At 29.2% G+C, this 25,886-nt stretch overlaps 2 protein-coding genes across 3 annotated transcripts; both read right to left on the bottom strand.

Moving 5' to 3' along the window:
* Positions 1 to 424: 424 nt before the first annotated feature.
* LOC148227040 (cytochrome P450 9e2-like) lies at positions 425 to 3,887 on the bottom strand. 2 transcript variants are annotated; one of them, XM_088202764.1, is made up of 11 exons: positions 3,816 to 3,887; positions 3,259 to 3,363; positions 2,971 to 3,194; positions 2,749 to 2,912; positions 2,556 to 2,690; positions 2,289 to 2,494; positions 1,984 to 2,215; positions 1,397 to 1,618; positions 1,231 to 1,331; positions 1,003 to 1,171; positions 425 to 930 (listed from the first exon to the last, which is right to left on the bottom strand). In XM_088202764.1, exons 3-11 carry the CDS (start codon positions 3,189 to 3,191, stop codon positions 761 to 763), a joined length of 1,620 nt encoding a protein of 539 aa, XP_088058890.1. In that variant the 5' UTR covers positions 3,192 to 3,194; positions 3,259 to 3,363; positions 3,816 to 3,887; the 3' UTR covers positions 425 to 760. The 2 variants fall into 2 exon arrangements, with proteins under 2 accessions (XP_088058890.1, XP_088058891.1); XM_088202765.1 differs by lacking the exon at positions 3,816 to 3,887 and having other exon boundaries at positions 3,259 to 3,366.
* A 3,103-nt stretch (positions 3,888 to 6,990) lies between these two features.
* On the bottom strand, positions 6,991 to 23,530 carry LOC148227039 (uncharacterized). The gene is made up of 30 exons (XM_088201908.1): positions 23,456 to 23,530; positions 23,264 to 23,373; positions 22,243 to 22,466; positions 22,012 to 22,175; positions 21,704 to 21,838; positions 20,913 to 21,118; positions 20,598 to 20,829; positions 20,309 to 20,530; positions 20,141 to 20,241; positions 19,909 to 20,077; positions 19,667 to 19,832; positions 16,616 to 16,622; positions 14,775 to 14,992; positions 14,547 to 14,713; positions 14,355 to 14,489; positions 14,090 to 14,295; positions 13,794 to 14,025; positions 13,417 to 13,638; positions 13,246 to 13,346; positions 13,008 to 13,176; positions 12,769 to 12,934; positions 9,053 to 9,286; positions 8,831 to 8,994; positions 8,633 to 8,767; positions 8,366 to 8,571; positions 8,066 to 8,297; positions 7,778 to 7,999; positions 7,612 to 7,712; positions 7,384 to 7,552; positions 6,991 to 7,311 (listed from the first exon to the last, which is right to left on the bottom strand). The coding sequence occupies exons 3-30, from the start codon at positions 22,461 to 22,463 to the stop codon at positions 7,142 to 7,144; spliced, it is 4,872 nt and encodes a 1,623-aa protein (XP_088058034.1). The 5' UTR covers positions 22,464 to 22,466; positions 23,264 to 23,373; positions 23,456 to 23,530; the 3' UTR covers positions 6,991 to 7,141.
* Positions 23,531 to 25,886: the final 2,356 nt, after the last annotated feature.

The following is a 25,886-nucleotide window of genomic DNA, read 5'->3' as shown; positions in this document are numbered from 1 at the left end:
TTGTTGAATATCACTATGTCTGTAGCATTTTCTTACAGTTTAGGCAGAGATGCTTAAAGTTTTAATGTTGGAAGTGACGTTCATACAGAAATGGATATTATGTATGCACAACGCTAAGGCGTCAAGGATGCTCGACTTCGTTATGCGGAGCCCCTCACTTTACCAATTCATTGCCGATTCGCTTTCTTCAGCGGTCTCGAATACAGCTCTATTGTGAGGATATACAGTATAATAAATTTCAATTAAAAAAATCATTTAATTATAAAAAATAATTTATATGCATTTGAAACTGAGCTTTCATAATGACCTAAGTAAAGCTCTAATAATTAGACTATTTACTTTAAAAAGTTATATAAACTAACAGTTTTTTTAAGCTGTATGCAATAACGATTTCAGGTTATATAATATATTATGAAGTAAAATGTTTTATAACAAAAAAATATATTTTTAATAACATATTACAATGAAATACAGTTAGACATATTTTATTTCAATAATAAAATATAATATTAACCATATGCTTTACAATAATTGATTGTATCGATGCATTAAAAAATCAATTACCCAAATGCTTATTATAATAAGTACATATAAAAATATAATTTACTCATACTTAAGCTTTGTTATGTTTTAAAATTTATAACATAAATATTAACAAAAAAGTTAAGAATAGATAAAAATAGTTGTATATAACACTTGAAATTAACTTCAGGCTTTGTGTACTTTTTATTTTAATGCTAAATATAAAAGTACAAGTGGGTTATGCACTTCTCTTCTTCAAACCAACCCAAATACCATTTTGGCTTTTCAAATTAAATGGAGAGTGTGCTAATTGTACTGGAATTTCGGATTTCTCTGTCACTACGACTTCCAAGTTTGATAGAATGTGATATATTATCGCTTTCATAACCATCAGTGCATATCGAGATGCTAAAATAAAATAATAACACAATAATAAAATAAGCATTTTTCAGGTCAATTGATTTATAAAAAAATGCAAACCTATGCAATTTCTTGGGCCGATTCCAAACGGTATGTAAGAACCTTGTTCGATATTATGTTTATTTTCATCAGAGAACCTTTCAGGATCGAATCGTTCAGGGTCTGAATAGTATCTTGGATCACGATGTATAGCATAAATAGGCAACCAGATTAAATCGTTCTCTTTTATCTAAAAAAATATAACAAAATTATTTTTACTGAATTGTCTGTATTGAAAGTAGTTCTTACTTCGTATGAAATATTAGGATCATCAGATGGAGATGGTAGAGTGTATGTTTTAGCACATTGTCTATCAACAGCTGGAGCTGGAGGCCATAATCTTAATGTTTCTAAAGCATAAATATATTGTTATAATCTTGCACTGGAGTGCATTAAAAAATGTTACACAACTCACCTGAAACGCACATATCAAGATATGTTAACTTTTGGATATCGTAATATACGAATTTGTTATCGGATTTTTTTTTATGTTCATCAATTTCTTCGTGTAGCTTTTTCTGTATATCAGGATTCTTAGATATTTCATAGAAGAAAAATGACAGTACCGCTGAAGTTGTGTCAAATCCTCCGATGAAGAATAAAAACGCTTGAGCGACTAAGTAATCGTCTGTCCATTCTAGAATATATATTAATAAATATTTAACACAGCATGTTCTTGATATTACATAAGACGGAATAGCGTAGTCTGTAACGTCTCAGACTAGTAACTCTGAGGTTATGGGTTCGAGCCCCGGTAGCGGAACTCGAATTTTTATTTAAAAAATGCGCTATTTTAAAAAAAACTGGCTTCAGCTGCAGTGATTGATTATAAATTGTAAAGCACATAATAATTTCACCGTTTTCTAGTCTGGTGGTTAATATTCATTATGTCTGATTGACTTACTCATTTGCTACAGATTTTCCCGTTGTAACGCATTGGGCTCACGCCTCTCTGGTTACGACGAAAGATTAAATAAAAATAAATATTATGCGAAAAATTACTCATGTTTGATGTCTTTTTTCCGACTGCCGATTCCTCTACAGTAGAAAAACCAGTATCTGCAGTATCCTCTGCTGCTTTTTCGTGTACTAAAGATCCTTTTTTAACTTCCATTAATAAATTAATCATATCGTGTCGGACGATATTATTTTTTTCCCTGTTTTTCATAGAGTTTGTAACCAATGACGTAAAAAAGGAAGATGCATCTGCACGTGCCAAACTTATGTTGAAAAACTGAAAAATATATTTTATTATGTCAGAATATTAAGATTTTCATGATATTATAATTATATAGATAAATAAAAACTTTTGCTAGCTTGGGAAACGTAATAAAAAACAGCATCTTTAAAGATTGAATTCTGCTAAAGTTAGAAAGAAGTTTGCCCATCTTATAGAATTCATTACTTTCATCTGTTAATGAATCTATCTCAATTCCAAATGCTGAAGTAGCTATTGTGTCTATTGCGTATTTTGAAAACGTATCCTTAGCTTCGATATCAATGACATCCTTTCCTGTAATTTAAAATTATTAATATGAACAAGATTTAATATAAAAAGTAAGTAAGTCAACTACCTTGTCTTTCTAATTCCTTAAGATAAAATTCACTCATATATTTGGCGTACTGTTCTATGTAAATAAACATATTCTTCATTTTCGAAGATGAAAAAGCTGGACTTAGAGCTGCTCGCATTTCTCTCCATTTATTACCTAAACTTTATTTATTCAAGTAAAAGTTTAAAGACATAAACAATATTAATATATTCACCTCTAAGATTAAACAAAATCTTTCCGAAGAGATCACCAGTATCTTCGCTTATTAAAGGTCTGTGATTATGGAATGAATCAAAATCTTTTACTCCAATCGATTTGATAAGATCGGCATCTCTTAATACAATCAACGGTTTGATACCCTCAAATATGCCAATATATCTGTAATGGTATTAGACCTCAACATTTAAAAAAAAAATATAAAATAAAGTTATACTACTTTTGATCTGGATATGCGTTGTACATTCTTGAGGTAAAAGCCGTCAATTTCTCCATACCCACAAACATTTTAACGTTGTTTCCAAATATAGGTAATGGAGGTGTAAGGTATTTGACTCCAGTGCCTTTGTAATGCATATGCTTCCATTTTCCATATATACAATAAATTAAAAGTAGGCCAAGAGGAATAAATAAAATGTTCATACAACAACAGCACTCCATGATCTACAAATATTTTAACTCGTATATAATATGGTTATAATTTAAAAGAGATTAACTTGCTACGTACCAAGTAAAGATGTTCATCGGGTTAAATTAGAGTTGCGACTGATATGGCCTCGTATGATTATTAAATAGTGATTATAGTAGCGTTTCCAAAACTATGGCTCGCAGCCTAATATAATTTATTTTATTGAAATACAGCTTCTTATAAAATATAAAAATCAATTTAATACAAAAACTAGAATCAACAGCCATTGAACTCATGTTTTCATTTTTGCCCAAACTTAAACTGCTTTTTTATTATTATTTAATGTAGTGTATTTAATCATTTATAAAATGTTGAGTGACGAGAACTGTACTTGTCTCTCGATAATATTTTTACAAGCTTATCATATCACAGTGAGTCGCAATTTTTTTATAGCTATTATGTAATACTGATAGGTTTAATCACTCAATGTGTATTTTTCTGTAATTTGTAGAAACATAATAGAATTTTATTTATAAACATTAAATAAGTTCAGTTATATTTAAAAATCAAACTTATAGTATATCTTGAAAATGTGCTTAATCGGCTTGGTTTAAATATCATATTTATTTTTTTGTTTTAATTTTTACTAAACATACCTATATAAACACGCCGCTTCTCTCTTCTCATCCCCTGGCTTAGGTCAACGTTCGGAATCCACAGTTGAACCCGTTCTGTATGTATTTTTAAATTGTAATGCCTGCACTATACTCTCTGGAAGTTGTCCGAACCGAAGTTAAAACTGAAGTCGGCCGAGACACTGTCGCAAATTTCATATGCCGTCCGGACGGCGGCTTCTGTCATGTACAGCCCACATATTTGCGCGTGATCGAAAAATGTGCCAAATAATCGCAATTATTAAAATTACGCTACTGATAATTATAAAAGTTTGTGTGGGAACTCACCAATACAAAATCAGTGAAAACTTTTCGGTCGTAAATATTCAATTTACGCAAAATCTTTGTCGGCTTTTGCAAAATGATATAAGGCATAAAAATGATAATTCAGAATACGAACATCACATATGTGACTATCCTAGAATTTGTCGCCATCGATTCTAAATAAGAATTCGTTATGGTGTGACATTTATATAAACCGATCTAGGAAGACACACAAGGATATTCGAAACGATTTTTTTTAACAAAATCAAGTACCACTAATTATTTAATTTTATATGAAAAAAAATATAATAACGATATCTGTTAGAAAAATATATTATCAAAAATATAATTAATCCCTTTTGGTGCCCTAAAATATTCAAGGATGTCAGTAAGAGTCTGTTGAAGTCCCCGATAAGCATGTGTTATTATAACTTGACCACGTGACCACGATGCAGCGCTCGACATGCGTATTAACCATAGGACGCTTACGCGCATACTGAAATTGAACCGAGTTACTCGTTCTATTTCAGTTTCCGAAACACCATATCATTATCTCTCTCACTCTCGTCACTTAACACGCGAGAGAGCGAAAGGGGAAGTATCTCAGCAGCTCCGACTTCGGCCCCTTTGACTTCGGTCCTTTTGCCAACAATGTTCGGAAGCGCTCGAAGCTGGCCGAGTCGACTGAATTACCCCCACTTTACCTCCCGTTCTCGGTAACCTCTCACAACTTCCGAGAGATTTTAGAACGGGCAGAACCGAACTCAACCGAAGTAACCCACTATATTCTCCGTCCTTAGCCAACCTTGGCCAACTTCCAGAGAGTGTAGTGCAGGCATAATATATTTTATACGTTTGGCAATCGTGACCCATTAGGTTAACCTGTCAGGTCACGATGGTCGTAATTTTAATAAATAAATTATTTTTTGACGGCTTAGGTCGAAAAAGGAGGTAGAGCATTTCGTTGGCGTACAGCCCACAGGATGTTGAGCTAATGGACCGGTAGTTAAGAGCTCTAATGCCTTAAACTCCAAAATAAATGTGAATATTTCATATTTATTTGTAATGCCTATAAATTTGCGAAAAATATTTTCGATTGGAGAGTACAATTGTGAGTTGAAGAGAGTCAATTAATAAATCCGGCACATTAATATAGGTTATATGGTTATTTATTTATATATAGTATATATATATATATATATACATTTGCAAGTCCGAGTGGTGAGATAATTTTCTCTTTCACTCGCTCGCGTGTTAAGTGATTTATATTGTTAGGCATTTTGTCTGCGAGTTAGTTATTTTTTTTATAATTTAAAATGGTCGTTTGAATGACCTCATAGTTAACGGTACAGCTGATGGAACCAATTAAACATAAAAAACAGTTATAGTACACATCTAAAATAGATGAGCACTAATCTACATATTTTTTCCCAGCTACTCATAACTATCACCAAAAAAATATTTGTGTTTGGCAAGCTCATTGAGAAGCTGGATGGTTTGTGCAAGCTGAACGTTCTGAAGGACGTAATCGCGACTCTAAAACTTACAGTCGAAAGTCGCTGAGCGTTACTGGGTTGTCGACGCCACCCCTTAAAAACTTTAAAAAGTGATTTATTGAGTAGACACTACGCCCATAATACAATGACTTTCAAAGCATTCTCAGCAAAACGGTACTAGGATTCATATTTTTTTTTTAAAAAAGTCAAAGAATAGTAGCATAAAAAACATGTTTTCAAATTAGACTGCTGTGCCTATTGCAATAGTTGTTTAATTGTTAAATATATAGTAAGCATATTTTATTTAAAAATGTCACTTTCTACAATATTTATAAACAAAAATCACAGTAAGTCATTAATAATTTTTAACAACTTTTAGCTACATGGATTTAAAAAGTATATTATATTTAATTTTAATAAAAAAATATGTAGATATTTTTAGAAACACATTTATTTTATTAAAAAATATGGGTAATAACACAAACTATTGTCAGAATTACCAGTTAAGCGTGACACTAAAATGTGTTGCAATTACTCGTTAAAGCGTATTAAATGTAATTGCTATAATTATTAGTGACTTGCAGAACAAGTTTATTCATCGTGCCAACGAAATAATGTGTTCGATTAAAATCAATTATTAACTGAAAAGTTATACATTCATTATATGTTTTTATTTAATAAAATATAGATTAAAAAACAATTCAGTTTAAGAAGGCATATATTTTTTATTTGCTTATATTATTGACAATATATATTGTTGTATTTTATAAAATAAGCCAGTAGATCTATAACCATTTTTTTACTTTTTAAAACTAAAAAAAATAGTTTTAACTTTATTTCTTATGTACTTCTTTTCTTCAATCCAACCCAAATACCATTTTTCCTTTTTAAATTAAAAGATGTAGTAGCTAATTGTACTGGAATTTCGGATCTCTTCATGACAACAACCTCCAACCAACTTTGATAATATGTTATATATTATCGCTTTGATAACCATCAGTGCATATCTTGATGCTAAAATATAATAATAACACAAAAATAGAATACGCTTTAACCAGATTAAATAATTGATAAATAAAATGATTTTAACCTATGCAATTTCTTGGACCTATTCTAAAAGGTATATAAGAACCTGGTACGATATTGTGTTTAACAAAAATATATATATATATATATATATATATATATATATATATATATATATATATATATATTATTTTTTTAACCACATATTACAATGAAATATGGTTAGACATATTTTATTTCAATAATGCAATATAATATTAACCACGTGCTTCACAATAATTGATTGTATCGATTTTTTAAAAAATCAATTACCCAAATGCTTATTATAATAAGTATATATAAAAATATAATTTACTCATACTTAAGCTTTGTTATGTTTTAAAATTTATAACATAAATATGAACAAAAAAAAACATGTAAAAAGTTTGAGACTAGATAAAAATAGTTGTATATAACACTTGAAATTAACTTCAGGTTTTGTGTACTTTTTATTTTAATGCTAAATATAAAAGTACAAATGGGTTATGCACTTCTCTTCTTCAAACCAACCCAAATACCATTTTGGCTTTTCAAATTAAATGGAGAGTGTGCTAATTGTACTGGAATTTCGGATTTCTCTGTCACTACGACTTCCAAGTTTGATAGAATGTGATATATTATCGCTTTCATAACCATCAGTGCATATCGAGATGCTAAAATAAAATAATAACACAATAATAAATAGGAATTTTTCAGGTCAATTGATTTATAAAAAAAATGCAAACCTATGCAATTTCTTGGGCCAATTCCAAACGGTATGTAAGAACCTTGTACGATATTATGTTTATTTTCATCAGAGAACCTTTCAGGATCGAATCGTTCAGGGTCTGAATAGTATCTTGGATCGTGATGTATAGCATAAATAGGCAACCAGATTAAATCGTTCTCTTTTATCTAAAAAAATATAACAAAATTAATTTTACTGAATTGTCTGTAATGAAAGTAGTTCTTACTTCGTATGAAATATTAGGATCATCAGATGGAGATGGTAGAGTGTATGTTTTAGCACATTGTCTATCAACAGCTGGAGCTGGAGGCCATACTCTCAATGTTTCTAAAGCATAAATATATTGTTATAAACTTGCATTGGAGTGCATTAAAAAATGTTACCCAACTCACCTGAAACGCACATATCAAGATATTTTAACTTCTGGATATCATAGTATACGAATTTGTTATCCGATTTTTGTTTATGCTCGCTAACTTCTTCGTGTAGCTTTTTCTGTATATCAGGATTCTTAGATATTTCATAGAAGAAAAACGAGAGTACTCCTGAAGTTGTGTCAAATCCTCCGAGGAAGAATAAAAACGCTTGAGCCACCAAGTAATCGTCTGTCCATTCTGAAACATTTGTTAATAACATCATAACATCTTCTAAATATTACAGTATATTATGTAAATAGCTACTTGTGTTTGATGTCTTCTTTCCGACTGCCGATTCTTCTACAGTAGCAAAACCAGTATCTGCTGTAACCTCTGTCGCTTTTTCGTGTACTAAAGATCCTTTTTTAGCTTCCATTAATATATTAATCATATCGTGTCTGATGATTTTATTCTCTTCCCTATTTTTCATCGAACTAGTAATTAATGAATTGAAGAAAGCTGATGAATCTGAACGTGCTAATTGTATATCCAGCATCTAAAAATATTTTATTTACATATCTCTAATAAATACTAGCGTATAAATATATTTTGTATAAATATCACTTTGGCCAGCTTTGGAAACGTCACAAAAAGAAGGAGCTTCAAAGATTGTAGTTTACTGAAGTTAGACAAGAGTTTTCCCATTCTATAGAATTCATTACTTTCATCTGATAATGAATTTATCTCAATTCCAAATGCTGAAGTAGCTATTGTGTCTATTGTGTATTTTGAAAACGTATCCTTAGCTTCGATCTCAATGACATCCTTTCCTGTAATATAAAATTTTCAATATGAACAAAGTTTAATATAAAAACTATGTAAGTCAATTACCTTGTTTTTCTAATTCCTTTAGATAAAATTCGCTCATGTTTTTAGCGCACTGTTCTATGTATATAAACATATTCTTCATTTTAGATGATGAGAAAGCTGGGCTTAAAGTTGCTCGCATTTCTCTCCATCTGTTACCTAGATGTTTATATGTAAAATATATAATGATGCATAATATATTATTAGTATTATTATCTTTACCCCTAAGACTGAATAAACCCTTTCCGAAAAGATCGCCAGATTCTTCGTTTAATATAGCTCTGTGATCATGGAAAGAATCAAAGTCTTTCACTCCTATCGATTTGATCAGATCAGCGTCTCTCAATACAATCAACGGTTGCATACCATCAAATATGCCAATATATCTATAATTGAAGCAAAGCCTCATATTTTATACAAAAATTATAAGTGAAAAAAGATTACTTTTGATCTGGATAAGCGTTGTAAATTCTCAAAACAAACGTCGTAAATTTCTCCAGCCCCACAAACATATTTGCACTGTTTCCAAATACTGGCAATGGAGGTGTTATGTATTTGACTCCAGTGCCTTTATAATGCATATGCTTCCATTTTCCATATAAGCAATAAGCTAAAAAGAGGCTAATAGAGAAATAGAAAATGTTGATAAAACTAAGCCACTCCATGGTCTGAAAGAATTGAATTTGAAGTCAATACTTTAATGCTTCCAAAAATACTTAACACGCTCGTTACCAAAATAAGGTGCTCGACGTATTAAATTACAGACACGACTGATTTGGCCTTGTATGATTGTTAAAAAATAAGTTGAATCCAGTGCCAGTGCTTTGTAAACAACAAATCGCAACCAGATGTCTTCTCAAACGCTCCTTATAAAATACGAGAATAACTTTGGTACAAATATAACATGTTACATTATCAATAACGAATATTGAACTTGTAGTCCTGATAGTGATATCATATCAGACTGATTATTTTTTTTTATTTTACACAAATCGCAAAAGTTTTTTTTTGTAAATTATTCATCTATTTTAACGTTTTGTATACGTCTTCAAATATCAGCACAAGTGCTTTAAAATATTATTGTTGTATTTTATGAATCAGATGTATGATTATATTAAGTCGGCTCGCGTTGAATATTATATTTTAATTGTTTCTTTTGCATAAATTCATTCAAGTTTCCCCCAACAATTTTTTTTTAATATTTTTTTTTCTTTTTTAATGTAAAAAGAAAGTAATTTTTTTTTATTTGATTTTAATTTAATTAGAAAAACTTTAAACTTCTATTTTTTATAAAGGTAAAATACGATTTTGCTCGCTACAGTTTTTTGCGGGTTTTTATGCAGCCCGCAGACTCTTCAAATGAATTTAACGGTCCATCTTTATGTATGAGTTTGACACCACTGATCTAGACAAATATATTTTCAGTGCTTAATATGCACATAAGTGCTACTGTATAGTTGTACCTATTTAATTATATTGAAAGTACAGAGACGTCATTTTAGATTTTTTCAGGGGTAACAAGAGTTGGCCAGTCAGTAATCGTTATTTTATATTTCGATTTCATTAGTGTACATAGCATTTCATTTATTATTTACATGAATTTTTCTGGAAAAAGAGGGAGACAAATTCTACCACCTGCTCCTCCTTTCAAATGACGTCCCTGTTTAGAATTCACTTTGCAGTGCAACGGCGCGGACACGATTTTATTGCTTTTGACGTGGATTTTTGACTTCTGAGAAGGGATAACTGTTTTGTGCGCTCTCCTATTGGTCGAAATTTGGTTTAGATATGCTTAATTTGATTTCCACCTATTGTAAATTGTAATATTGTTATAAAAAGTTGCAGTTTCCACTGCGACGGCACGATTTTATTGCTTTTGACGTGAATTATAAAAAGACCCTCTTGAATTTGGCAAGTTTATGTAAATATTATAGAAATAAAAAATATGTAAATATTGCATAACCTTTTTAATCCCAAACAATTTGGCTTATCGTATGCAATTTATTTTTCTAAATTGATTTGCATTTTTTTAAATATTTAAATGATCTTATATGTTTTTTAAAATTAAAAAAAATATGTCTACTCTCAATGTTGTAAGGTTATAAAAAGCAATAAATAATATTTAGTTATTACAACAATAAAAATATTTTTCATATTAATTTACTTAATATGAAAAATATGAATAAAATTTTCTGTAAAAAAAAAACAACACATTTTAATTATTACTTATTTACAATGTATAGTCTGGTACTAGTCTTAAAAAAAATTAAATACGTTTTTATTTAAATATAATTATTGAGACTTACTTACTAATATTAAACACCTATGTTTAGTGAAGCATATTCTGTGGACTATTTAGGTAAAAATATGTCTGAATGAAACTAAAATGTACAAACAATAGGAAAAATTTCATGTATGCTATACCTGCTCGTGTTTCGTTTCTACTTCGCCAGCCAACCCTATCGTAAGAAAGGGGCCGGCAGGCCGTTCTTCTGTTACATAACATAATTACTGGGAACTGATAGGTACCGTTAGACTTGCCTGAGATAAAGCAAATGAATTACTTTTATGATAACACCTAAATATCAAATATGTTCAATTATATTTTTTAATTTGTGCTAAAATATTCACAGATGAAATTTTTTGCATTAGTAGAATATACCGATATTTCGCCCCTCTATGACTAAAATGGACAATATATTTCTACTTTGATATCCTACACCGATAAGACTATTTAGGTTAATTCCCTAATCTCTGCTTGGGATCGTTGCTTTCGTAGTTGTATGACATGGAGATATAATTTTTAATAAATAAGATTTAAAAAAATATATTTTCGGTACTACTGATATTTTATTTTGTAATACCGGTAGTACCGAATGTAAATTTTTGTCCTAATACCGGTATTACCGGTATTGCAATCCCTACAATTAATAGATATTATCAAGATTTTAAACATTTACTGACGCGTTAATTATATGCGCGAACGGACTAAAATGTTTTGTGCTATTCTGGTTTTCTTTGTATTCCAAAATATACTCATAAATGACTTAATACACTTTTCAACACATATAAATACTTGTATTTTAATAAATTATCACCTGTGGCTAGAATAAACTAACAACCATAGCAACATACGCGCGACCTTTGTTTTAGAATTACACATATGTATTAAATGATATTAATAATCAAAAATTCATGACATGAACCATAGAATATGGGGTCTTTTATGTCCCCCTCTTCGCCCAGACTGAATATTTTTAATGTGACTTCAGATCGTTTTAACAAATATAGATTAATGAATATTTTTCTGATGATTTATTGACATTAAAAGGAAGTATCAAGCTCAAAATCTTTTAAGAGATCCTGTTTTTTTATTAATATTATTGTTCTGATCATCAAACAGGTTTCCACAGCGCCTTATAATGGTGTATAATATAAAATATAGGTATTATTTGATACAATAATATTTTATTCAAATACAAATATTATATATATATATATATATATATATATATATATATATATATATATATATATATATATATATATATATATATATATATATATATATATATATATATATATATATATATATATATATATATATATATATATATATATATATATATATATATATATATATATATATATATATATATATATATATATATATATATATATATATATATATATATATATATATATATATATATATATATATATATATATATATATATATATATATATATATATATATATATATATATATATATATATATATATATATATATATATATATATATATATATATATATATATATATATATATATATATATATATATATATATATATATATATATATATATATATATATATATATATATATATATATATATATATATATATATATATATATATATATATATATATATATATATATATATATATATATATATATATATATATATATATATATATATATATATATATATATATATATATATATATATATATATATATATATATATATATATATATATATATATATATATATATATATATATATATATATATATATATATATATATATATATATATATATATATATATATATATATATATATATATATATATATATAAATATAAATGCTGAAATCACGTAGTTCTTTTCTTCAAACCCACCCAAATACCATTCTTGCCTGTCATGATGAATGGATGGTTAGACAAAGTCAATGGAATTTCAGATTTTTCCGTCACTACGATTTCCAAATTTGATAAAATGTGGAATATTATCGCTTTGATAACCATCAACGCATACCGAGAAGCTAAAATATAACATAACGACAATAAAATATAAGTTAATTAGATGAATTAAATAATAAGTAAAATCATTAAAACCTATGCAATTTCTAGGACCGATTCCGAATGGAATGTAAGTGCCTGGAATGATATTGTGTTTGTTCTCTTCAGAGAACCTTTCAGGATCAAATCGCTCAGGATCTGTATAGTATCTTGTATCATGGTGTAAAGCATACACAGGCAGCAAAACTAATACATTCTCTTTCAACTAAAAAATGATAGTATGTGTAGATAAATATAATTTTGTTGTAAATTATTTCTTAGAAGTATTTCTAACTTGGAATGGAATTTTAGAATCGTCAGATGGAGGAGGAAGGTTGTATGCTTTAATACAATTTCTATCTACAGCCGGAATTGGGGGCCACATTCTCAATGTTTCTATAACAATATATATGGCATTTTAATTTTATATTAATTAGATATTGTATCAAATATGATCACAACTTACCCGAAACGCACATATCAAGATATTTCAACTTCTGGATATCGTAATACACGAAATCATTCTCATTATTTCTTTTATACTCATCAATTTCTTCGTGTAACTTCATTTGTATATCAGGATTTTTAGAAATTTCATAGAAGAAAAATGATATAGCCGAAGAAGTTGTGTCAAATCCTCCGACGAAGAAAATTAATGCTTGTGCTGATAAATAATCGTCGGTCCATTCTAAAGTAACAATACTATTTTTAGTATGACATATTAAATTATTTAGATAATTGTAAAATAAAATACATGAACATATAATTTGGTATAAAATAACACATTTTAATTATTGCTATTTCTAGTATAACATACTTATAAAAAATTATGAAAATAATAACTTATGTTTGATGTCTCCTTTCCGACTGCCGATTCTTCTACTGTAGAAAAACCTGTATCTGCAGTATCATCTGTCGCTTTATCGTGAACTAGAGATCCTTTTTTAGCTTGCATCAATAAATTAATCATATCGTGTCTTATGATATTATTTTCTTCCCTGTTCTTAATAGAATTTGTAATCAAAGGCCTAAAAAAATCAGATAACTCCGGACGTGTCAATCTGACTTTCAACATCTGAAAAAATATTACATCATATTATCACTACAATTTAGTTAAATAAAATATATTTAATAATCACCTTAGCTATCTTAGAAAACGTAAAAACAAACAACAACTTTAAAGACTGAAGTTTACTAAAACTAAACATGAGTTTGCTCATTCTGTAAAAGTCGTTGTTTTCATTTTTTAATGAATTATTTTCAACTCCATATGCTGAAGTGGCTATTGTGTCTATTGTGTATTTTGAAAATGTATCCTTAGCTTCAATCTCAATGACGTCCTTTCCTGTAATTCACAACTTAGAATATGGACAAGATATTATATCAATTAAATAAATCAATAACCTTGTCTCTCTAATTCCTTCAAATAAAATTCACTCATGTTCTTAGCACATTGTTCTATGTATATAAACATGCTCTTCATTTTAGAAGATGAAAAAGCTGGGCTTAATGTAGCTCGCATTTCTCTCCATTTATTACCTAAATTTTGCATGGCTTAGTAAAATTTTAAAACACAATTATTACAAACATATTTACCTTTAAGACTGAACAAAGTTTTTCCAAATAGATCACCACTTGCTTCTTCGTCTAATATAGTTTTGCGACCATGGAATGAATCAAAATCTTTGGCTCCGATAGATTTAACAAGATCAGGATCTCTTAACATAATCATAGGTTGCAAGCCATCAAACATGCCTATGTATCTTTTATAAAACAGAAGTAAATATGAACATAATAATACAATATATTAAATAAATATAGTACTTTTGATCAGGATAACTGCTGTATATTCTCTTGATGAACGAAAGCCTATTTTCGAGCCCAAGCAGGATTTTAAAGTTGTTTCCAAAAATTGGTAGCGGTGGACTCACGTATTTTACTCCAGTGCCTTTATAATACATATGCTTCCATTTTCCATAACAGCAATAAACTATAAAAAGGCCCAGGGATATGAAGAATGTATATATTAAATAGTGGCAGTTCTGCAAAAAGTAAAGAAACATTTATTTTAATTATTCACAAAAAAAAAATATAAACGTACTTTATTTTTAAGAACAATGTGTTTACTGTGCCAAGTTACAAACGCGACTGATGCAATGCCTCGCATAAAGGTATTAAGTAGATTTTTCAATATACCTGCGGTCCCTAAATTAAGTAACAATGGTTCTTAAGCTGCGTATATAATATACATATAATATAAAACACGTTTGGCTACTTTGTGGCCATGAAGCTCAGTTATATTATATGTTACAGTAAATATGTATTTTTCAGTGAAGGTATATTTTCAATCATATCAATATATTTTCTCTAACTGTTTCAGTAAAAATATATCTAAATACATTTACACTCGTAGACATATGATATATTATTACTAGCGAAAATTTAATTTAATTTAATAGGCGCTCATGAAATTATTTACTGCTCTAAAATGTCTATGAAACTCAATTAGACACTTGCGAAATGTATATTTGCTGTTCAAACCCTAACCTAACCTAATTAAAGGCTTGGTTAATTCGCTTAGATTACAGTTACAATGAATGTGTATTTTTCATTGAACTAAAAATCATCAGATTAAACTTAAAATGCAATTTAAAATCTTCTTGATTCATAAAAGGATCTTTGAACATTGATTCAAAATAAAGTGTTTCACATATTTATAATGGTCCATCGAGGAAGCTTGCATTAATGTAAGCCAATCGCTTTAGTTTTTATCTCAACCTCCAAATAATCACCTTCAGTGAAAGCTGGTTTCAAGATAGGATAATTACAGATGATTATTCGAAGTAGTGCTCACGGATTGTTTTACAGATAAACAAAACATTTTTGCAAATTGATGACTTTTAAATGTCTTCGGGGCTATTGTGCAACTTCGGGTGTTCTGCTGATTTTTTGTAAGCGAAACCAATGTCGTTTTTAGATTAAAGATTGATTAAAAATCAATTTGTTTCAAGTTTTTAAATGTTTTAAGATTGATTAAAAATCATATCATTACCTAAATTGAGATTTATAAAAAAGTAAATTATTTAGGTAGTATATGTTTGAAGATCCATGAAAGTAATAGTTTTATTTCCCTAAAATGTATGTAGAATTGGAGCGGTTTTCGGTTTTCAATGAGAACAATAGTTCTGACGCGAATAAACGTGCAGCAGAAACCGTTGGACTGTACCCCAAGAATAAAAAACGGACAGCCCCGGATATTGCCACGGAGCAGGTAGCGATCATATTTATTGATTTGCAACAAAGAATTTTTAAAAATCCACTAGTCACAACGAACCAACGAATATAATAAAATATACATTAGGCAAAAATATAAATTATAATTCCTACTCTTATTATCTTAATTGTGCATTAGATCAAAACATAGTGAAGCTTATTCCTTATGATTTATTAATTACAACGCTGCCATATTTTATAACTTTCAAACTTCTTCTTGAATTACCACTTTATTATCGACTGAGCAAAACTACGCCGAATCAAACCATTAAAGTGAACTCTAGTTTAATTCATATCGGAACCAAAATGTTAGATAAAACGCCGGAAGAATGTTTCTGACTGAAGTATCTAAAGGAAGTTCTGCCTTATCACCCTTTAGTAAATGGGTAAACTTCAGTCCTAGATTATTTAACCAATATCAATGATTTAGGTGGACTTTTTGTTATTGTCTAATACAGATCTTATTAAACTGCGTAACGATAGATTAATAATTATTAAAAGTAGCAACGTCGTCATTCTAATGAATGTGTAATCCATTGATTCTGCAATTGGTATATTTTAGTTGATATATGCATTAACCATTGTTCAAGTATGGTTTATAATTATTCAAAACTGTTAATGGAAGTCCTCTCGGATACGAAATATCGTTTGTTAACGTCGATGAGAAAAAAACGTTAAATATCACATGTCAATAATTCTTTTTAACCCTTTTAATTTCAATAATTTTTAATTTCAATAATTAAAAAAAATTAATTAATTCCCAATTTGCTCAATTAATATAAAGTAAAATAATGCAATTTAATAAAACTTAATTTTCTAAACATAACTCAAATTAAAATGATTTATTTTTACGTATTGTGTTGTTGTATTTTATAAAAACAGACAGATTAAATTTCGCGTAATTAAATATGACACATACCAATAGTATTATAGTATCTGATAAAAAATTATATTAATCTTGTTTTTTATGTATGCTGTTTTAAAAACAAGATTGTTTTTATCATATTACGGTACATATGTACTATAAATATATATGATTTCATTAAAATATATTTTTAGCTATTTTCACGCGTATGGACAAAAATAGAATACATGTTTCTTGGTCTAATCAACTATTTTTATTTTATATATTTAATAAATAAAACAAGTCGTCTATATTTTCCATGACTTTCAAAAATGTTTTACACGCGAATCAAAATGACTTGCAATTTAATTTGTATGTGCTCCTTAATCTTTTATAATGATATTGAACAACAAGTTTTTCGTTCATTATCAAGAAAATATAATTATTATTTATTAAAAATTTAATTTAATTGTACAATCAACATATTTTATAATAAATTTATTTACGTTTATGAAGTTTGCTTATAGAAAAATAGTTAATAAAATCCTCTTCGAAAATATACTGCATTTATTTTTTTCAAACACTATTGGCAATAATATTTCTATACAGTGGTATTTTGGCTAAGAACCGATTTTCGAGATACGAACTTTCTCATTTTGCTCTCTACATACGAACCGCAACGCACTGCACTTGTACACGCGCTGAAACTATTTATCCCAGCGATGTTTTTTGCGACGCCCGTTGCAGGTACATATTTGTTTTTTTGTATATATGTTCCAGTGTTTATGTATTATTAATATATTATGGGAAATTGGGTTTCGAGATACGAACCACAGGCGCAAACGAGGTAACACTGTATAAGTAAAAACATATTGTGAACAGGCCACATGGCAAATGGTCACAGGAATATTGCTCACAAATCGATCACTCGTAAGGCGACTGCTCATATAAATATTTCTTACACGGAACATCACTCACACATATTAAAAAAAGAAAAGTTATTTCCTTTTTTTAACCTATGTAAATAATCGTTAATTTAATAAATACAATCTATTCGCAAAAATGATTTTATCAACTATTTTGCAAAAAGTTCTTATCTCGAAAATCGGTTCGTAAGTCGAGGTACCACTGTATAAAAATACTATTGGCAATGAAGTTCGAAAAACATCTTAAATTTAATAAATACAATCTATTAGCGAAATATAAATTTAAAAAAAATACTGTTTTAATAAGCAAAATTGAAGTGAATATAAAATATGTTGGTTGTATAAATAAATTTAAAAATAATTTTCAATATTTTAATAAATAATATAAATATTTTCATTGACAATGAACGAAAAAAATTTTGTACAATATCATTACAAAAGATTAAGGAACGCATACTAATTAAATTGCAAGTCATCTTGATTCACATGAAAAACATTTTTAAAAGTTATGGAAAATTTAGACAACAACTTATATATATGATATATAAAATAAGAAAGTTGTTAGAATCTTTAGTAAAAACCTAAATTGCTTAGATTAAGAAACAAGTAGAAATTTACTATTTTAATACATCAATAAGTATACGGCAATTTAAATGTTTATATAATATATAACAATAAAAATAATTAAATACATTGCATTATTATTTAGCACGGTGATTTTTTTGTAAAACCGGATAAATTTATTAATAAAATAGTGTATGAATAGTTATTAATATCTTATTTCAATCAATTGCTTTTTATCACTTTGTGTCCCGTCATTAAATAACCTTTCATAAAAAACTAACTTTTCTTAAGCCGTGTGAGCAATATGCTTGTAAGGGTTCGATTTGTAACCAATTTTCGTGTAAACAAGTTGCTTTGTTACCAATAGTTGCTCGTTTGAACAATAATTCATATGAGCAATCTTCCTATGAACTAGTAATAATTTATTATATAATATTATATATATTGAAACAAACTATGGTGGGCGAGTATAGTTTTTCTCCGAGCAGTGGTAGAAAAGCTGCCGGAGAGATGATGTCGAGTGGATGGTCATTGTGACAGCGACGGTGTAGTGAAGTTCGTTCCTCTCTGTTACGGCAATCGTAGTCCCTCTCAGGCCTCCGAAATATGCATACGCCTCTAGAAAGTGACATTTACTTAATGGACATCCTTCCGAGGTTGAATGGTGTAAAGGGAATATTGTAGTTTTACTGTGCTTTTTGTCGTCTGGTGAAATATTTGTTTCGCAACAAATAAATATTTTTTTTGCATCGGAGAGTAATTACATGTTATTTATGTAAAAACCATTTTTTCTAAGCGTAACGAGAGTTTTTGTGTGGTCTCTTCCTTTTATACTCTATTGTCAAGTTCATCCTTATTATTACGGATGATCATTCATGGTTACGGTAATTATTGCGTGAATTTCAAGAGTAAGAACCCCCACAATACCTACAACAGTTTTAATAATAAAGCATATATTTTATATTAAAACCTCTTATTTATTATTCATTACATAAAAATCTACATGATTTATTTTATAATATTGCACACTATATTTTATAACCATGCATAACGAAATAGTTTTAAATACAATTACTAATTTAAATAAAAATATTATCTTGTTTGTTCACGTGCTTCTTTTCTTCAATCCAACCCAAATACCATTTTTAGTCTTCATATTTAAAGGAGAATTTGCCAGTTGTAGTGGAATTTGAGACTTCGCAGTCACAACAACTTCTAAATTGGATAAAATATGATATATCACTGCCTTGACTACCATCAAAGCATAGCGGGATGCTAAAATATAATAATATTACATAATTAACTTACATATAAATTAAAATAATAGCTTCATAAATATAATGAATAAAACCTATGCAATTCCTAGGACCGATTCCAAACGGAATATATGATCCTGGTTGGATATTGTGTTTGTTCTCATCGGAGAACCTTTCAGGATCGAATTTATCAGGGTCTGAAAAAAACTTTGGATCACGATGTATAGCGTAAATTGGTAGCCAGACCAATTCGTTTTCTTTTAACTGAAAGCATCATGACACATTAGATATCGTAGAGTAGTTTAAAATATAAAATAAGGTTCTTACTTCAAACGAAACATCAGAATCATCTGATGGAGGAGGAAGGTTGTATGTTTTATCGCAAACTCTATCTACGGCAGGTGCCGGAGGCCATAGTCTTAAAGCTTCTAAAAATGTATAAATATAATTATAACATTAGCCTAGATTATAATGAGCATATGTTTAACAACTTACCTGAAACGCACATATCAAGATATGTTAACTTTTGAATGTCGTAATAAACAAATTTGTTATCTGAATTTCTTTTGTGCTCGTCAATTTCCTCATGTAGCTTCTTCTGTATTTCTGGATCACGAGAAACTTCATAGAAAAAGAACGCAATTGTCGATGAAGTTGTGTCAAATCCTCCTAAGAAGAATAACAAGGCTTGAGCTACTAAGTATTCGTCTGTCCATTCTGAAATAACAACATATTTAGCACAATATTTGTATGATAATATATAACACATCATTTGAATAATAACTTATGTTGGATGTTCTTTTTCCCAAAGCCGATTCTTCTACAGTTGAAAAACCAGTGTCTGGTTTCTCTTCTACGCCTTTCTCGTGAATTAAAGATCCTTTCTTGGCTTGCATCAGCAAATGAATCATATCATGTCTGACGATATTATTATCTTCTCTGTTCTTCATGGAGCCTTGAACCAAATTCGTGAAAAAATCCGACATCTCAGGACGTGATAATCTTAATTTCAACATCTATAATATAGATAAACAGAATTTTTAATTTCGCCCTTTTAAAAATATCTTAAAAACTGTATTTGATATAGTGATAAAGTTACCCTAGACACCCTAGGAAAGGATACTATAATTAATAGTTTAATTAGTTGAAATTTGTTGAAGTTTGATAATAGTTTGCTCATTCTGTAAAATTTATTGTTGTTATCCGTTAACGAATCAGTTTCGATTCCAAAAGCTGATGTAGCAATCGTGTCGATTGTATACTTTGAAAATGTATCTTTAGCTTCAATATCAATCACATCTTTTCCTGATATAAAAAAAACAAATAAGAATATAAAATAAAATGTATAGCTATTTTGCAATTTAGATGAAAGAAAAATTAGCAACGTATTAAGTGCTAATATTAGTATATTTAACTTAAGATCAGGAACCATATTATTGTGTTCTTTAAACTCTAAACCAATATGTGAAATCATTGTTTCCGATACATGAAATTTGCTAGTTAATGTAGTTCCGCAAAATATTTTTGTAGTATTTTCTGGTATGAAAATGATTATATTCTTTGTTTGATGGTATTTGTTGGCTATTCTAATAATATTCTTTAATTAAAAAATGTGTATTATATATTTTAGTTAAAGCTTTCAATCTAGAAAGAATTATTGGTGTTATTCCACTACTATTTGTTTGGAAAGGATGCGTGTTAGACAATACTTTTTACCCTGCATATATTACTATTGACTTCTACCCTTAGGTTAATGATCGATAACGATAAACACATTTCATAGCGATGCAATTGACCCGCAAACATGTATATGAATACACTAAATTAATATTTACTACCTATTTCTATATAGATATCAAATATATTAAACTTTGAACCACTTTTGTGTACCTTGTCTCTCCAACTCTTTTAGGTAAAATTCACTCGTATTTTTTGCACACTGTTCTATGTAAATAAACATGTTCTTCATTTTTGAAGAGGAAAAGGCTGGACTTAACGCTGCTCGCATATCTCTCCATTTGTTACCTGTAAATTAAAAAACAGTATTTAATGTGCATTTATAAATAACATTAATTAATTGCATATGAACTTTTAATAGTGTAGCAAAATAATATATATGTACACTTCTATAGATAAGCCTATACGATACTTGAGATAATATATTAATAAATAGTTATTGATAAGTAACAAAGTTTCACCTTTAAGATTGAACAAAGCCTTTCCAAATAAATCGTCTCCCTGTTCGTCGACAAATGCCATGTGATCATGGAATGTATCAAAGTCTTTTACTCCAATAGTCTTGATGAGCTCCACATCTCGCAAAACGATCAACGGACTTAATCCTTGAAATATTCCAATGTATCTACAACACAATCGTATATTAATTTATATTTTTCAACAATTATTAATCATAAGTATTATATTATTACTTTTGATCTGGATAGGCGTTATACATACTGGTGATGAACGTCGTCATATGCTCAAAACCAGTTAACATTTTGATGTTATTTCCAAATATTGGCAATGGAGGTGTCACGTATTTGATCCCTGTGTTTCTATAGCGCATCTGCTTCCATTTTCCATAGATGCAAAACGTTATAAAGAGACAAAGGCAGAAGAAAAATATGTCTAATAGACTAATCCAACCCATGATCTGAAAAAGGTTAATTTTATAATAGGACACATACTTGATGTATACTTAATTAGTTATATAAATAAATAAATGTATCTGTCTTTTAATTGAGAAATGCAAACTGTCGTTAAAATTGTATAAGACGGATTCTCAGTTTTTTTATTTAATTTTTTGGCCACATTACTATGACTAACAAATTAGTGAAGAATACACAAAAAAAGTTTAAATTCCAGAAAGTTTTCTATATATTCATAAAAAATATAATTTAGTAATAATATATATTTTTATTAACATTTACTCTTTAATAAATATGTACCTATATATGCATTTAATTTGTTTTAATATCCGTTCTATACAATAGTGACATAATAATAGCAAAAGCAATGTATGTAAATATTACACCTATATGATTTAATAACACAATCAATTTGTTGACAGGTAACAAAATATAGTCCAATATTATCAAAGTTTTAGTGTATTACTCATTATCTATATGTCATAGTAAAACAAATAGCTTTATCAATCATCTGATATTAAATCACAACTCAATTTTAATTTACCACATACAAACAAAGAAACAAATAGCAACTATTAGCTAGTTTAATTAGAATGCTTCAATTCTAACCACATGAGTCAATTTGTTAGACTATACTTCCAAATACTGTTGTTTATTTTATATTATTAATACCCATTATAAGTGTCTCAACTTTAAAGTATACTAATTTAGAACATATGTCAAAAGAAGTATTATTATATTAAAACATTTATTTTATTTTAGCTAATATATTACTGTATTATATGAATTGAATCAAGCTTACGATTATATTGTTATCACAGCGTATTACGTTGCTGTTCGAGCCGAGTTCAACTCGGTACTAATTTGCCATCACGCAAGTGATGAACATCTGTCTGGCAGTTAGCTCAACTGCTATTCTCAAATATTTTTATTAAAAAAAAGCACCTTACTAGTTTTTAGAATTGTTTACTTAGAAAACTGGAATGTATCTTACGCAGAATATATCAGGTAGAAAAAAGCAGCAGCGTAGAATTATTCTGACCGCTGTTACATCCAAGTGATGACCTTCCTACGTCATCAATGTCCAAAAAGCAAAATAATGGAATAGCTTGCAGCAAGGTCGAAACAATATAAAGCAGCGGAAACCAACCGTTATTAGTAGACCTCACGGACCACTAATTGTGATTTTTTTACTAAATTGTCCTGGCCTTCGAGTTAGGGGACTTATTTTATTTTGATAAAAACTGCTCATTGTTTGTGTCTGTGTCCGAACGATCCAGTTGTCTCCGAACATCTGGCAGAGGCAGGTGGGGACATCCCCTCATCCCTTTTAGTCAGAAAAATACATGTAGTAATTTATTTAAATGCTATGAAATATTAAAAAATCTGAATGACGTCTCTGATTGTAAACCAGAAATTCTCGGGTAATTCCTTTAAAAAAATATAAAAATAACAGTCTCTCTTTTTTTAGTGAAATCATGTCGGAATACTTTTTCACCGGTAAATATATATTTTACCAGTGAAAATGTAATTTAACTTTTTCTATATTATGCGTTTACATACTTGTATGTATGCTGTATGAACATTTCAGTGAATATGTATTTTTCAATAAAGTTATATTCTCACTAGAGAAGTCCAAATACATTTTCACAAGAAGATATATACTTCTAGTAGCAAAAATATAATTTAACTGATAGGCGCTAGGAAAATTATCAGGCGCGTACGGTGAGATACATTCCCTTTCGCTCGCTCTCGTATTAAGTAACGAGAGTAAGTGAGAGATAAAGGCGTGCGTTGCATGCGTTCCGCACGCATTTATCTTTCACTCACTCTCGTCACTATAAACGCGAGCGAGCGAAATGGAATGTATTTCACCGTACGCGTCTGAAAAATATATGCTGCTCTAAAATGTCTATGAAAAGCAATTTCACAGTTGTGAAACATCCATTTACTGTTCAAACCCAAACCTAACCTTAAAAAAGTTCTAAAACTAAATATATTTTTAGAAATTTTATTAGGTCAAATCCAAAATACAAAGTAAACCAACTCATATCTTAGGGTAAAATTAGCGAAAAAATATAGACAGACGTCTCATCTCGCATATTCCTCCACATTTAGTCTGCACTGAATATTACACTGTGTTTTATGAATATGATAGCTATCTTTACCGTTATTACCTTGGACTTCTGATATGATAGTATTGGTCAAAGTATATTTAAATCAAACTTTGCTGAATAGGAGGGCGCGAAAACAATTATCACTTCTCAGAAGCCAAAATTTCACGTCAAAAGCAATAAAATCCGTCGCAGTGGGAACGTTCTCTAATTATAACGGGTATATGAGCTAAATTAAATCACTAATTAATTCCTTAATCCTTTGAGTAGTTACTTAATTTAATACTATTAAACTTCGTTAATTTATTTTACATATATTCAATATATTATTTGGTTTTGTAGAATTTTTATGTCAAGTTTTTATGCAGAAAATTAATATAAAATATTTTTGTTATGTTATGTGACTGCCTTCTCATCGGAGTCCAGGCTTAAGTATGCAGGGCTGCAAAGCTTGCTGACCAATCGAAATTATGCAGTGATTATCCAGCCAATCGCTGCAGTCGCTTCTTAGAATGGCGAAATAGGTATATGCCTTTATGCCTGAACTACACTCTCTGGAAGTTGGCCAAGATTGGCCAAGGATGGAGAATATGATCGAGTTCGGCTCTGCCCGCTCTAAAATCTCTCGGAAGTTGTCCGAGGTTACCGAGAACGGGAGGTAAAGTGGGGGTAATTCAATCGATTTGGCCAGCTTCGAGCGCTTCCGAAGATTGTCGGCAAAAGAACCGGAGTCAAAGAGACCGAAGTCGGAGCTGCTCTTGAGATACTTCCCCTTTCGCTCTCTCGCGTGTTAAGTGACGAGAGTGAGAGAGATAATGATATGGTGTTTCGGAAACTGAAATAGAACAAGTAACTCGGTTCAATTTCAATATGCGCGTAGGCGTCCTATGGTTAATACGCATGTCGAGCGCTGCATCGTGGTCACGTGGTCAAGTTATAATAACACATGCTTATCGGGGACTTCAACAGACTCTTACTGACATCTTTGAAAATTTTAGGGCGCCAAAAGGGATTAATTATATTTTTGATAATATATTCTTCTAACAGATATCGTTATTAAATTTTTTGTCATATAAAATTAAATAATTAGTGGTACTTGATTTTGTTAAAAAAAATCGTTTCGAATATCCTTGTGTGTCTTCCTAGATCGGTTTATATAAATGTCACACCATAACGAATTCTTATTTAGAATCGATGGCGACAAATTCTAGGATAGTCACATATGTGATGTTCGTATTCTGAATTATCATTTTTATGCCTTATATCATTTTGCAAAAGCCGACAAAGATTTTGCGTAATTTGAATATTTAC

Source organism: Plectrocnemia conspersa, unplaced genomic scaffold (assembly GCF_051122295.1).
Source record: "Plectrocnemia conspersa isolate PC_06_02 unplaced genomic scaffold, ASM5112229v1 ptg000013l, whole genome shotgun sequence".
Classification (NCBI taxonomy): domain Eukaryota; kingdom Metazoa; phylum Arthropoda; class Insecta; order Trichoptera; family Polycentropodidae; genus Plectrocnemia; species Plectrocnemia conspersa.
This window is presented reverse-complemented; position numbering and strand designations above follow the sequence as displayed.